At 29.5% G+C, this 16,311-nt stretch overlaps 2 protein-coding genes and 1 non-coding gene across 4 annotated transcripts; 1 reads left to right on the forward strand and 2 right to left on the reverse strand.

Moving 5' to 3' along the window:
• Positions 1–171: 171 nt before the first annotated feature.
• On the reverse strand, positions 172–5,140 carry LOC107020135. 2 transcript variants are annotated; one of them, XR_003578409.1, is made up of 12 exons: positions 4,584–5,140; positions 3,523–4,344; positions 3,270–3,431; positions 2,974–3,187; positions 2,657–2,809; positions 2,508–2,570; positions 2,384–2,428; positions 1,957–2,302; positions 1,661–1,787; positions 725–1,081; positions 546–620; positions 418–467 (listed from the first exon to the last, which is right to left on the reverse strand). XR_003578409.1 is itself a non-coding variant. In XM_015220445.2 (11 exons), exons 1-11 carry the CDS (start codon positions 5,040–5,042, stop codon positions 290–292), a joined length of 3,105 nt encoding a protein of 1,034 aa, XP_015075931.1. In that variant the 5' UTR covers positions 5,043–5,140; the 3' UTR covers positions 172–289. The 2 variants fall into 2 exon arrangements, 1 of the variants encoding a protein (XP_015075931.1); XM_015220445.2 differs by having other exon boundaries at positions 172–467; positions 546–1,081.
• Positions 5,141–8,752: 3,612 nt separating this feature from the next.
• TRNAL-CAA lies at positions 8,753–8,836 on the forward strand. The gene has a single exon. It is a non-coding gene; the product is annotated as a tRNA-Leu (tRNA).
• Positions 8,837–9,607: 771 nt separating this feature from the next.
• LOC107018929 (putative protein phosphatase 2C 53) lies at positions 9,608–12,138 on the reverse strand. The gene is made up of 3 exons (XM_015219521.2): positions 11,559–12,138; positions 10,408–10,926; positions 9,608–10,259 (listed from the first exon to the last, which is right to left on the reverse strand). The coding sequence occupies exons 1-3, from the start codon at positions 12,063–12,065 to the stop codon at positions 10,095–10,097; spliced, it is 1,191 nt and encodes a 396-aa protein (XP_015075007.1). The 5' UTR covers positions 12,066–12,138; the 3' UTR covers positions 9,608–10,094.
• Positions 12,139–16,311: the final 4,173 nt, after the last annotated feature.

Consider the following 16,311-nt stretch of genomic DNA (forward strand, 5'->3'; position numbering starts at 1 on the left):
AGCTGGATAGACATGGGCAACGACTTGTTGCTCCCAAACAAACTAACATATGTAGCATTCCAACTGCAAAGACAAAATTCCTTAGAGGAAGTACAAACAGAAAGGATCAATAAGGACACAAAGAAGGAACAACTTCAAATAGAAGACTTACATATAAACAACACAGTTAGGTATATAATATCAAGACTTACAAAATAGACCAATACAATTTTTCATAGCCATAGTAACTACAAATTGTTTTACATTATATAGTTTTCATAGTCATACTAACTAATATAACTATATTCCTTTATCTAACTGGTCTTTCGTCTTCACTTTGAAGGTCACTCGCTTGCTTCCTTCTTGCATATTCCCATAATATAGCTCCAAATCTCTTTCGGACAATGTCTGCCTTTACTTGTTGATTTAGAATATGTTGGCCATTACTTACAAACTCCGCAAATGCAGCAACGAAAACTCCACAATCCCTACAAAATTCAATATAAAATTATTATCAAAAAATCAATTTAATAATTAAAAAAAAACACATATTTGATAATACTTACAGCGAATCCTCATTTTGTCTGGGAACATCTTTAGTTATGAAATGAAACTCAATTTTCTCGAACTCATTTATCTCACTGTATTTTGGTGTTGACTTCAATTCAGGACGCTTATCATAGAACTTAACCACACTTAGATAATATGGTAAAACAACCGAAAGCATCTCAACAATATTTTTTACCTCTAAATTCACCCCACCCCTAGCCGGAAATGAATCATACACCTCCAATGACCTTTGCCCAATATCAAACACCACAAAAATCCAGTGACGATTCTCTTTAATGTTTAGTGGAATAAGAACAAAATCCACTTTATCCCACGAGGTACTTGCCAACAAACGACGTCCACTGATATACCGGGCAATATCATCAGAATCTAAAACTTTAAAATTTTTCTTATCCTCATGAGCATCACAAAGTTTAAAGAAAGAATTGGTAATCTTTGTCTTGAAAACACAATCAGTCGTCGTAAAACGAACATTACTGTTGGTTTCATATTTTCCTTTCTTTCTTAGGTAATAGAAAATGACATCAATATGCTGCAAAAAAAAAAAAAACTTATGAAACAGAACAGTGATAGAACAGTGCAGAAATTTCAACTCAAAGTTAAGGGAAAACTCTGTTTTCGCCCCAAGTGTGGCTCATTCATCACATATTGGTGAAACAGAACAGTGATAGAACTTATGAAGATGTTCAATTTCTACCAGAAAAAAACTTAGAGACAACAGTAACTTACTGAAGCTGACATATTTTATATAATATTCTAGCTCATGTATATGCATATATGTGGATTCTTAATGATACAATGAACCTCAAAAGAAAAGAATTGAAGCTAAAATGACAAGAACTTGATTACAAGTTTCATCCTTTTCACAATATCCTGAGCTTTTGTCCCTCTTGAAAGACAGAGACAAAGGGAACAAGAACAGAAAGAAAAATGACTTGCAAGCTATAGAATTACAATGTCACACAACTAAAGAGCTTCAATAGATGAAAAATACAATCTATCTACACAACTAAACAGAAAGAATTTTAGTTGAGACAAAGGCAAACTCAAGATTAAGAAACAGAACGAATCAAAGAAATATTAACGTCCAACTAAAATTTATATAACAAACCTCATCACACCATTGTTGTCCAGAATGTGCCAATTTGAAAAACCAGAGTCTTTCATCTACCGTACAGATACCCAATTCAAATGCTGGATTGATAACATTAAGAGCATCTGTATAAGGTTTCTTTCCCCTATCAAAACAGAACAAAAATTAAAAAATACTCTAAAGCGAGACAGGAACAACTAAAAAAGAGGCAAATACGAAACTAAAAAAGAGGTACAGAGCGTTCCACAAGTTGAATTAAGCTTGTATATATTATGAATTAGGAAAATTATCCCAAAAACATCAAAATAAATTACCTCTTTTTTATACCCGTATAAAGCCACTTAGTGAATGAATCGATCAAATCAGATTCATCATCTCCTCCGCTTGCATATAAAAAAGGATGTTTTGTCTCAAAAACCTGACGTGTAACACATAAAGTTCCTCCAGATTCAAAATGTTGTGTGAAGGGAGATGTTATTAACTTTCCTGGATTTTTCTTTCTGCCACGTTTCTTCGGTGACACTTTCTTTTTGTTTTGATCAACTTGAGCTCTTTTTTTTAGATAAGATTCTTCAGTCCTATTGATCTGAGAAAGATCTTTATCAAGTAAAATAAAGTCATCAAAAGTATGCAAAGGTTTTTGACAATCCTCTGTTGCATCTGCATATAATAGATATATTGATTAATTTACAATCAACAGATGCTACACTTAATTTATGTTGGTTTTTTTTACTACATTACCATCAGGTTTCGCCCCAACTGTATTCACATCAGCAGCCTCTTGGACTGTAAGCAAAATAAATATTTTAATAATGTTATCAAAATAAAACGAAAGAAGTTTAGTTGAAGTTAAGAAAATGAATACCATTTATATCAGCAACAACCTCTGACAGAACTTTTTCAATAGCAATTCCTGCAACATCTTCATCTGTACATAACAAGAACATTTAAAAAAACAGAATTGAATTAAAATATATGAAATATGTAATATATTTGTATAAAATCCTTCATTACCTATTTTACTTGATACTCTTTCAAAATTTTCAACATCAGCAAATCTAACTGTAGCTTTAAGCACTTGAGATTCTTCATTTTGATTTGATCCCATAACATGAGCATCGTTCCCTCTCGATTCATTTACAGCTGCATTAACACGGGGAGAAAATGCTGTATATGTAATTAACATATTATAAAAAAAACATATCAAAGTTAACTGAAAAATGAAATATCGAATTCGTGTCACTTATAGATTAACTGGAAGAAAAATACTAAACTGTATATTAAAATTATATTATGAATATAACAGAAATTTACAAAAAATATAAACGAACCTCCATTAAAATCTAATCCACCTGAAAATGTCTCGCCAGCATGCTTCTTAGATGGTTCCTTGACTTCTCGAATAACAGAGCTGCTACCACCACTCTTAGCAAACAGCAAAGAAATATCCTCCAATAATTGTTTGTTTGAGTTCACCACAAATTCTTTGATTTGATTGAATCCTAAATCAATCTTCTCTTCAAGCGCTTTGTTATTTTCATTCACCTAATAGATATTAAATCATAACGAAAATATTAAAAAAATAACAGTTTTAAAATAAAAAGCCTAAAGTTTAGTTTGTGTATACTTTTACAAGCTCTTTTCTCAATTCTATGACTTCATTGGTCAAAATGTCTAGACCATGACTTGATCCTTTAGGCTCCAATTTCAAAATTTCAGCATGGTAATCACGAGTTTCAGGAAGCCTGAATTTGGATACTTCATCTTCACTGGCCACTATGTTCTCAAACTGAAAAACCAAATACACAAAATAACATTAGATATAGTAACTTGAGTTCAAATAAACAATGTAATAAAATGTATTAACTTTGTACAAATACCTTGTTTTTTGTAGGCATGAAGAGACATTTCTCAATATATTTTAACCATGGACTTTCTGCAATTGTCTTCCAATTCAAGATTCTTGGAATAGAATCAGCAACACGAATAGCTATATCTTCATCAACCTTTGAACAACACTCAAATATCCAAATTTGAAGAGCAAGAGGCAAGCCACCAATTCTATAGTACTTATGTGTTGACTTAAGCTCATGCCTCACAGAATCAGACAACTTTTTGTAGACATCTAAACCCCACGGATATGAATTGAATTTTCCACTTTCCACAAGGTAAAAATCTCTATTGCTAATTTGGTATTCGTTGTCCTCATATGAAAATAAAAAATCATTAATGAAGTATAGAACAGCCAATGAAACAGCCGAGTCATCATCTATGAATTTTTTAGCTAAAAACAGTGCACGTAGATGACTCTTTGGAACTGTGATTTTTTCCGGAAAATAACTACTCATCAAACTACATCTAGAATTGGGAACATTGATAGATGTGCCATCACCAACACAATTTAAGCCCGTAACTATCCCAAATTCTCTAAGACCAAAAAATAACTTTTTGTTATTTATTTCAATAGCAAACACATCATCCGGTGTGTGTTTTAACTCTCTATTTATAAGACAATGAATAAGTTGTAGTTGTGTGCTCGATTTTGGAAGGTCAAGAAAGTACCCAAAACATGTATTCCTAAACATCTCAAGTTGTTTATCAGATAAAGATAGTTTGATTTGTTCAATGACACTATGATTAGTGTAACATGACCACCTACTCGAAATATACACAACATCAGGATGTTTCCAGAATTTACGATCCTGCATATGCATGAAACATGAATTAAAAATGTGTTACTACATACTAAAGATGAATAAAAAATGAATTAAAGTTGAATTAAAGTTGAATTAAAGTTCAACTAAAGTTGAATTAAAAATGAATTAAAGTTGAATGAAAGTTGAATTAAAGATAATTTCACATACTACATCTAAAAAACAAGCAGCAATCAACATACAACCCATTGCTAAACAACAAATAACTAAGAAGTACTAGCACATACCGGATATCTACTCTCTGGTAGAATGACACTTTTGGGTAAACGATTTCGTGTTTTTCCATCATTCACCGGCCTTTTCTTCTCCAATCCATCTTTATTTTTCAAACTTTTTGACTGAAATTGAGGAGGTAAATCCTCAAAATCATCATCACTGTCAACGATTTTCTTTGATGTAGATGCCAAAGTAACACATATTTTTTTTGATTTCTTCATTGTTTTAACCTCTTTAACTCGTTTTTTACCTTTCTTTTGCTTCTTGTTTTCTTCCTCATTGCTCTTCTCCTCATTGTTCTTCTCCTCATTGTTCTTCTCTCCCGAAATTTGTGATATACCCAAACTAAAACTTGGAATTTCATCCATAGAATTAGAAGACGAAACTTGAAGCTTCTTTCGATTTCTTCGATAAACTTTTGGATTCGAAGCCATCACTAGACGCGGACTTCTTCTAAGACCTTCTTCCATTAAGATTCGTACAGAAAAATGGAGAAAAAAAACAAGCAGAAACCCTAATTTTTGACGAGGAGAAGGAGAAAGAAAAAAAAAGAGCGAGAAAGGATATGAACGATAATATGTTTTACTTTGTTTAAAATTTGTATAAAAAAGGAATAAATGGGTTTTAAATTGTTTTAAGTTAATATAGCTAAAAGTTGACAAAAATGGTAATAAATAAAAAGTGTACTTAAAATTGGTAATTATAAAATAAAAGGTCTTTGTTTATGTAATTTTTCCTAAGAAATTTGACATATTTAGAGTACTATATCTCATAAAAAATAATTTTAAATAAGAATGGTTATATTATCAATTGGAAACTAGAAGAAATCAGTTATATAAAAGTATTAACAATTCAAGTTTAAGGCCCCGTTTGATTTTCGCTTTGGGCCACTAATATGCTTGAGTCGCTCCTGGCAATAAATATGTTTGATATTATTGCTAAAAAGCATCTTATTTTTATAAGCGTTTTTTTCAAATGACTTTTTTATAGAGTGCTTTTGAAAAAAACAACTTGTGTTTGATTAATTCGTTTGAAAAGTGATTTTCATAAGCAATTTGCATTTGACGGGTCATTCTTAAAAATTGTTTTTGAAAATCAAATTACAAAAAAAGACAACTATTAATTTACTTTTAATATTAAAATTATTTTATTGAGAGAAGCTATTTTAAATGTTTATTATAAAAATTAATTAAATTTTTATTTTTTTAAAGTTAAAATGTATATATTTGAATTAACCAACATTATACCTTGTTTAGGAGGTTGAAATCTTTAATTGCTATTTTTTTTCTTTTTGGTAATCTTATAAAAAATATTGTTGTTACCTTCTTTTTTTTCTAATTATGCAAAATAATATATAATATATAAACACAAAATAAAATTATTGAATGAAATTTAACAAATTTATGAAATCTGTCAATTAATTAATAAAAAATGTATATTAAATATGTATATATGAAAATGATATTTTAGTCTTGAGAACAAATATTTTAATTCTGTTTTGAAAAGCAAAAATTTTTAGTTTATATCCAACTGTAGAAAAATTATTTCTACTTTCATTTAAAAAAACACTTATATTGATAGGTCAAGCACTTAATTTTTCAACAAAAATATTTTTCTCTCAAAATAAATAATTGATCTCTCTGTAACAATGTCAAACAAGCACTAAAATTTATGATGTTGAGAGATTGTTTCACAATCCAAAAAAGTTGTAGATATTACAATTAAAGGTTAACAATAGATTATAAATTGAAAAAAAAAACCAAAAAATCAAAAAAAAATCAATAAATACAAATTAATATAATTTTGTTTTCATAATTAAAAAAATAACTAAATTAATTTAATCTGATTTTAGTCAAGAACTGATCCAAATCAAACCACAAGCCACCCCTAATTTTGTTGCGTGTGAAAAAAGATTTTTTTGAGATCAAAAGCTTTTTATTGTTATTTTGTCAACATTGAGATTTAGTTTGACGAAATGGCACAATGATCCGTCCAATCAGAGACGAAGTCAGGAGTAAGAGTTTGGTTGTTCAAGATTTTCGTTAATAACTATCAATTATTTTGTTAGGGATTCACTAATTAATATGCACAAATATTTGATTAATATTTTTAGTACAAATATAGGATCTACGGAAAAGCTACTGGATTCGTCTGAACCCATGAACCCCCACCTATCTCCGCCTCTGCGTCCAACTAGGAAATCATTTCCACCTTCATGTACATACACTATGATCTTTAGTGGCAATTAATTAGCATTTGCCGCTAAATATGTACTTTTAACGGCAATTAACATTCTTTGTATATGTCCTAAAGGCTTTAGCGATATTGAATTTAACTACACTTAACTAATGCCGATAAAGACTTTAACATTCTTTATTAATGTGTCTATTTGTTGCCGCTAAAAAATATTTTTACTGTAGTGATATAAGAATGTCATTTTCTATTTTTTTTACACATTTCATGTTGCATTAATTTTTTTTACCAATAACCAACAAAACTAGCTACATAATTTTAAATAAAAATTTGTTAGCAAAATCAAATTTACTCTGCTAAATCCCTTTTTTGAAATAGTTAAACTTTTCATTACTTTCTTAGGAATGAAGGAATTTGTAGGTTGTGAATAGGATTTGTTTGGTTGTGAACAAGCTATTGCGGGATTAATTATTTTTAGATGATTTATTTTAGTATGTATATGAGACAATTTATTTCATTATTATGATACTTTATTGCATTACTATGATATAAGTTATTCTAAACATGACAACCAACAAATTTTTATTTCAGGACTATTTATTCTTATCTCAAGACACCAATTATATATTATTTTACTTTTTCCTGTGAATTAGGTTGATGTCAGTTTAATGCTCTCTATGTATTTCTTCTCTATATTAGTATTACTAATAATGTATATATTATTTTACTTTTTCGTGTGAATTAGGTTGATGTTAATAAGTTTAATGCTCTCTATGTATTTATTCTCTATATTAGTATTATTAAGGCGAAATACATAAATAGATTTCTAAACTTGTTGGTTTTTTTCCACATATTTCTTAATTATGATATTTTCCTATTAAATTCTTAAATCACCCATAATTTGTTTCTTTTAAACACTCTTAACTAATGTGAAATAAATCTTCAACAAATGTCACTGAAAGAAAAACAATTTTTAAGGTTTTCTCGTCTAAAGCATCGGGTCAGAAGTGTTTTGGGGAAAAATGAAGGGGCTTTAGTTTTAAGTTTGGAAAATGAATATGTAGCACTGACATGTGAACGGATTGAAGTTTGATTGGTTGCAATTTTCACGTGGGAAAGGTGGATCTCACGCGCACAATCAACAAAAAAATTATTTATTGAAGATTTGTTCCACATCAACCAACATTGTTTAAAGTAAACAAATTATGAATGATTTAATAGAAATATGACGTAATTAAAATACCTGAGAAGAAAAAACTAACAAATTTAAAAATCTGTTTATGAGTTCCACCAATCGCTTATTATTAATTATTTTATATAGTTTCATGTCCTGTGATTTATGTTGCACTTACAGGTAGCTATGAAAATGATAAAAAAAAAAAACTATATAACCTTTGCAAGCCTATGTATTTCACATGTTCATTAGCACATTTTTAGGTATTGACTTCATTATGCGATTAATTACCATCTCGTGTTTAGCGATATACATTGTAGTGTTATTTTTTTACGTGATGTGATGTCTCTAATAAAATTGTAATTTTACTTTTAGGTATTTAATTTTATTATAATATTTAAAATTATTACTAGGTGTTTGTGTCTATCAAGATACATATGTAATCAAAAAATTTATTACTTGCAAACTGAAAAAATTAGAAAAATTGAACCAAATCGACAATGATGGGTATTTTTTTCGTTTGATTTGGTTTGATTTTAGAAATTTAAAAACTAATTATATTAATTTGGTTTGATTTTAACCCATAACCGGTCCAAACTGAACCTCTAACCCTTAATTATAGGCCTTCAATTGGAATATAGTAAAATCGATAGCTTCTTAATTTTTTCTATCATGAATAATATTATGAGGAGGGAGTTATAATCTCTTATCAAACTAAGCCAGATCTTTAATTCTTTATTCTATTTTCATGATTTCATGCATTATTATAAAATACCGTTAAGTATTATATAGAGGAATATTTTAGTACAACAAGTCAGGATGGCCGAGTGGTCTATGGCGCCAGACTCAAGTTCTGGTCTTCGTAAGAGGGCGTGGGTTCAAATCCCACTTAAGACAATATTATTTTTTAATTTTTTTTTGTCCAATATTCCTAATGACCTTCCCCAAATTACTAATACTTCAAAACAAATATGGAACGTTCAAATTTTATCTAGGAATGATTATTTTTGTCTAATGTATCAAATGATCCCTAAAATTTAATATGATCATAAGTGAGTTCTCGAGAAAGTAAGAACCCTTTTTGGCATAAAAGTTATGCATCTTTTCTAATGTTATCTCACTTTATTTGAAAGTCGGTGATTTGTGATGAAAAATTCAAATCCAAACAACTAATATCATGTTTTTCAACTCACTTATCATTTTTAAAGTTATTTTTAGGTACTCAAGCATGAATCTCTTTTCTAAATACGTCTTTGAACTTCACTCGTGAAGGTGTAGAAAGCCACTAGTGCCTTCATGAGAGTTGAGGTTATTGCCTTGACGGTTTGTCATTGTTTCTCATGATCTGTGCTATAGTGCAACACGAATTGAAAGCAGTCACTAATACTTGCATCACGGCTTGTGATGGGACGCTTTGACAAACCTCGCATAACACGAATCATGAAAGCAGTCACTAATACTTGCATCACGGCTTGTGATGGGACGCTTTGACAAACCTCGCGTAAATGCGTAATGCTTTGTGCACCGGACTGGTGAAACTATTAATGCATTATGGCTGATCAACTTGTGAACAATCAAAATTAGAAAGAACAACATCAGAAAGTAAAGCTTGAGAAGACCTAATACCGTGTCTTCACTCAAAAAACACAAGCAAATAAAATTCACAAGTCATTAAAATGTAAAACTGCATATCTGAATTAGATGATTGAGTTTGATACATCATCAGCTCCATTAATTTGAAAGGGAAATAACACACATGAAAATCATGCTGTTCTATAACCTAATTTGCTTCCACAGAGCAGAATTTTTAACATGTTAAAAGCCTATACAAATAAAATTTGACTTCTGATGCTCCAAGAAAATGTCGAGAGGCGCCTTCAAAACTGAAGTAATCCAGTCGAAGACACACATATGAGTCAGCTAATTACTGTCCTATACCAAGGTAGGAGTAAAATCTACGTACACTTTTACCCTCCTAGGACCCTGCGGGGTTACACTGGATACGTTGTTGTTGTTGACACTAACAACTATCCTGTTAAGCTTGGTTAAGACTGAATCTCTAATGATTTAACCTGTGAACTTCCATGGTACTGCAAGTGATAAACATCAGAACACCAGCAAGTCGTCATCCAAGTAGATTCTTCCGAGTATTGGTTTATTGAATGAATTGACCTAGTTGAATGATCATTGCACTTATGTCATCAGAGGATCCTCTTGTTACTGCCAAATCGACTAGCTTTTTGCAAGCAGATAAAGGCTGTGGGTTATCAACACCTACGCAGAAAGGTCGAAGTAGATCCACTGCTTCTTGATTACTTACCTGAAAATTTATACAAAGAAAATTTAGCCTCCTAATTTCCCAATCTCTGTACACTTTAAACTAAAGAACTTGGAACTTTTCACAGCTTCAAATGAGACTTTTTTAAGCAGTTGGCTGAAAATGAGATCAAAAAGTCTTAGCCGGTTACCTTTTTCCAAAGACCATCGGATGCCAAGATCAAGAATTCACATTCTGGTAGAATCGTCAATATTTTGGTCTCTGGTTCAGCTATCACCCATCTCTTAAGTTGGGAATCTCCTATTCCTCGTGACACAGCAAGAGATCCTTGAATTCTCCACACACCCCGGCAACAATCTACATAGCCACCTAGGCGTTGAATTCTTTCCATTTCATCTTGCCTTGAAGGACAATGATCAACCGTGATTGCCTCCGCCACTCCTCCTCTGCTCATAACAGCACGACAGTCACCAGCATTCGATACAATAAGTTCTCCATTATATACCAGTGCTGTCACACAACAGCTCCCTCCATTTGCATTTAGCTTTAGAAACTCCGCATCTGTACTGAGGTATCCCTCTCTGACTGCTTCTTCCAGTCCCTCTTCACTCCTCAACGCTACTTCATTTATAATATTCCTGCCCAAATTCTTTGCCGCAAACTCTGCAGCTTTTGCTCCACCGTGTCCATCAAATACACCAAAAAAAGCCTGAAAGAAGAATAAATAACAGTCAACATAAGAATATATACCATCTTCATCAAATAAACAATATACCTATCTAATTCAACAACACCAATCACTTCTCTTGAGTCATCACACCCATTCATTAAACTCATTCTATATTCCTATTATCAGCTATAAGGCAGAATCACAGTGTCTTTGTTTACTGAAGCTGAACGTTCTATAAGGTTGATTCGTTTAATTCAAATAGCTTAACAGTTCAATCCCACAAATTACATTAACCCATTACTGTGACTTCGATTGTCCTTTACACATTATAATCATAAAAATCGTGTTTAATTGATGTAAGAGTTACTAATAAACTTCGAAAAGCACCATCAACCAATAGGTTGAAGTTTCGAGTCAAGTTGGAGGATAAGTGAGAACAGTATTGATCCTCCTGCTAATGATCCATCATCAACAACAACTACTACACATCAAATTCTACCAGTTGCATGAATTAGATGGTTAAATCAATCTTTCATATCAATTAGTAAGGCAAAAATTTTGGAATCCTCAATTCAGGAGTGAGATGATCATCAACAGATATAGATAAAATTATCCATCAATAATCCAAAAATTAAGAGATTAGACAAACATTTCTAGCAAATAAGTAGTACCTGTTTAGAGCCATTTTTAGCATCATCATTAACTACCGCAGAATACCGATCTTCCATATCACCTCTTTTTTTCCCTCTTTTACAAAACACAGAGTATCCTTCTCCTTCAACTTCCACTTCATCCACCCTACTCTCTTCCCTCGGAGTTTCACTAACGTTTTCCAAACCTAACGAGACAATTGGAATCGAAATCCTCGCCGGCCTCTTCCTCTTTGAAATCGCCACCGCTTCCGCCGTCGTCGACGATGATGACGTAGAGCACTCCGTCGGTTCCTCCTCTTTCCTTAAATTTCTGTTGTAGCAATTACTCAACGGCGATAGAGGTGATTGACATAAAACTGCCGGTGCCGGCACCGGAGATAGTGATGATGATGCATAGAAGGACGACAGATTTACCGGCGATTGTATAGATGATGGTTTACAGAAAAATGGTGAATTAATTACTTTTGATTTTTGTTGTGATGGTGAAAATATTTGAGAATTTGTTATTGCTATGGCACAAGGCATTTTTGTTCTTTGTTCTATTTTTGCTCTAATTTAATTTTGCAGGTTTTTATTTTTGTTTGTAAATAAATTTGGAACAAAATGGAGATATTTATATTGGCGTTTTTTGGTTCCTACTTCGAAGAGAGAATTAGTCACCACCAACGCGCCATGCATGTGCGATGGATATAACCAAAGAAATATCTATAATGTGAATTGAATCTGGTTGACGTTATTTCGTCCTTAATTAAAGTTTTTATGATTTTTATTTTTATTACGTATTTGTGTAGATTGGTTTAGTTTGATTTTAATATTTATCGATTTGTAGATATGATAAACTGTTATAGAATCATTAATATATTGACTTATCAGTTTCGATTTAACTTTCACAATTTGATTTAAAAAGTCATTGAAAATTGCTAAACAAGGAGACAAATCAAATAAAACGTACACATAAATTAGCATATAACATCTTGCTCTAAAGCAAATATTGATGCATTGTAGGATAATCAAATGATTAAACAATTAAAAATAAAAGTATGAAACTAATCTTTAAGTCAAGAACTTTATTTGTGTGATATAAATATAATTTACTATCACGTTTTCGACTAACCTTATTAAAAATTGATATTTTTTCTAAAAAATCAGTATCAAAACTGCTAAATCAATATTTCATTGTAGATGAATTATTAATTAATTTTTTTCGATTCAATTTTGTGCAATGATTCCATAATGGGCCATGTAATTGATGTGTGAGTTATGATTTAATAGTATCTCAATGAGAATACTAAATTTCGAGTGACAAACTAAAATAATTTTAAAAAATCAATATTTTTTATGAATATAATAATTAAACTTATAATGAAGTCGATGAGAGAAGGATTGTCAAAGTTCATATAAAAAGTCTAACTTTTCCTCATCCAATCGGTATGACACTTAACAATAATGATTTTTGCAATGTATAAATTAAAAACTTAACTGAACTTTAATAACGATACCAAGTAGAACATGAAAAAAACAATAAGATAAAAATCCAACCAAATACTTTTTGAGAATACAACCATCAAACTTTAAATTTATAGTCTAGCGGTATCAACATGAGTTCACATAATATACAATATGTGTGTTTGATTCTCAATTCATTTTCTTATAAAGTCCAAAATTAGTTTCATCTTAGACAATTATTGATTCAGAACTGAACGAAATCGCTTCAAATCGAAAATAAATAAATATCAAAAGCTCTATCAATCTCCGATTCCTTCCCTTTTTCCATATGCCAATAATATAATGACAAAATAAGTTTTAAAAATATATTATTTTTTTATGCAAAAAACAAAATAAAAAAAATATTAAGTTTGCAAATTTGTAGTTTCTGGATACTCCAAAGCATGCATCACGTAAAGGTCTTTTGATTATTGACATTTCTCAAGTACTTGGTCTAAAAATTCTAAGTCTAGGGAGAAAATTTCAACTTTAATTGAAGGGAAGAAAAGGTAATCAAATAAGTAGAATGATTATTTGGGTACCGTTAATTAATTACTTGTTCACACTCAAGCAGAAGTTATTCATAGTCGACAACAAAATTAAGACAAATTTGTCAATCTTTTACTTTCCTTTTTAACTATGTACATGTATTTAAAAAAATACACACACACATATATATATATATAAGAATAAATTTGTGGATAAATGATACTAGATCATTCAATTTGTTTCTCTCACTTTTTATTTTAGTCTATTTAAAATGATAAAAAAATTAATTTTTTAACGGTTCATATAATATGCTTAAGATCATAAATTAAAGAATATTTTACATGTTTTCAATTTAATACGACACAATACAAACATCTTTTTTATTTTTTTAAATTTTGTGTCAAATTAAAATCAGATAAAGAAATTAAAACAAAACATTATTGTACTAATATCATAAAAAGTTCATTAGTACATACAGTAAAAAGTACGAAAATTTCATTTTTCATGAGTTATATTAATTATAATAAAAGATACATTTTAAAATATTAATTTAAATTTAAATTTTAGTAAAAAAAATCTATATAAATATAACACACTCCTTATTTGAATCGCATATTATACAATCAATATTTCTAATAAAAATTTTCTTTATACTCAAAACTCGAATTAAGATTGAAATAATCCACCACTGCATCACGATACGCAATATGGGGTGAGAGTGGGGGAACATCCATTTGGCCGTCAAAATGCGCTTTATAAGACCAAAAAATTAGAATTAAATGGTCAAACACGTTTGGTTTTTTTCTTTTTGGCTGTGGTGTGGCTGGCTGCTTTCATATTATAAAATAGTAAAATGAAATAATTCAACACAAAATTCACACTTACTTAGTACTTAATAGTGTATATTGTTTTATTAGTTAGTTAAGTACTGAACTGACTATTTAGGTGTTATTTTTTTTAATAAATATAATATAAAGTTGTAATACTTGGTCTTTGTTTCTTCCTTGCCATTTGGTTTTATTTTGGCCGATTCTACCTGCCTGCTTTGTCATCAAATTAGTCTCTATCGCTAAATACGTGTCATATATTTATTGATCTGAGACGTATCTTAAAAAGAAATTTTATTATTCGTTTGGTTCAATGTAATTCCATACTAAAATAAAACTCCAATGAAAGATATGTTTTATATTTTCATCAAATAAAAATCAATTTACTCTCACATTTTTTAGTGACATGGTTATTGGGATCTCATAGTTTGATAAAATACTTACCTTTTTTCTATTGTTATAGAATATTAGAAGAGAAAAAAAAATGAAATTAATTAGTTATAAGTGAATTTTTTTTTATATTCAATCTTGAAGTTTGTATTGAAGCATGTTTTAAATTTTGATCAAGAAGTTCCATATTTTAGGGAGATATCTAACAAAAGGCAACTCTACATTAAGTAAGACTCGAACTCGACACTTTTTATCTTAAGATCATCTCCAATTTATGCTAAATTTTATAAAATTTGATGTTTTGAGCTCTAAATCACACCATTTTTTATATCAAAATTAAAGTGCGAATAGTGTTACATCAAATTTGATGTAACACTATGCATCACATCAATTTACTTTTTGAATATTTAAATATTATTTTATCATACAAATTTTGAATTAAAAATTATATAAATTGTATGTTTTAATTAAATCTCTTGTATATTTCATTATTTTCATATATAGTGCTTTTATAATATTAATTTTAGCTATAAAATTTAGTTTTTTTATAAATTAATTTTTCTATATATAACTTTTTAAAAAAAATTAAAGTTAATGTTAATTTGACTATAAATTATAATTGGATATAACTATACTTAATCTTCACAAAAATTATAAATACAAACATATGAATTATATATGGTGGGTGTTTTAGAAAAAAAATAGTTTTATGAAATAAATAATAATAATATAATAATAAAAAGGGAGAAAAATATTTTTTTTGATAAAAAATTTGACATAGTGAATTGAAATTGATTATATCAAAAATAGTGTAGCCTTAAAATAAAAAAGTACTTATCATTTTACCACAACTCTGTTCGAATGGTCAAATTGAGGAGTGACAGTAAAATAATTAATCGAAGTAAAAGTATTTTTTTTATATAATCAAAATTAAAGATAACATGATTGACAAGCACTAATTTAGGTGATTCAGTCATTGAGAAGGTTGAACTTGGTTGGACTGAGAGCTAAGTCATAGTATTACAACAACTTTTAAATAATAAAAAAATAAATAAAGTTTCAAATATGTGGGGCTTCACTTTGTCTAATTATGAATTATTCTTCAATATTATATAAATGATAATATAAATTCAAAATTACAAATATTCATTCAAATTTTAACAACAATTCCAATTTGTCCAAAATTGAGGAAATAGTCTCAACAGCCTCTGATTTAATTTGTCTTTTATCTCTGCTTTTCTTTTCTTATGGATATTTACTTTTCCTTGTTTTTTATTTTATATTGGGTGTTCAAAATGGTGCAACATTTTTATGAATAATTCATAGTTCACCATAAACTTTGACTGATTCACTATGGTTTAATTTAATAAATTCAATTTACAATTATTATTTTGTGACAAAGTGTTTGGTTAGTGTTGTTTTTCTCTAATTAATATTTACAATTTTTATATTATAACTATTGTTTTGTGCCAAAGTACCTAAGTGTTTGGTTTTTTTTTTTAATTTCAATAATTACTTTGAACACTTCACAAATTGAAGATTTCGTACAAGTGAAACTAAAGTTGCTTATATTATTATCA

The sequence above is a fragment of the Solanum pennellii genome, chromosome 5 (assembly GCF_001406875.1).
Source record: "Solanum pennellii chromosome 5, SPENNV200".
NCBI lineage: Eukaryota > Viridiplantae > Streptophyta > Magnoliopsida > Solanales > Solanaceae > Solanum > Solanum pennellii.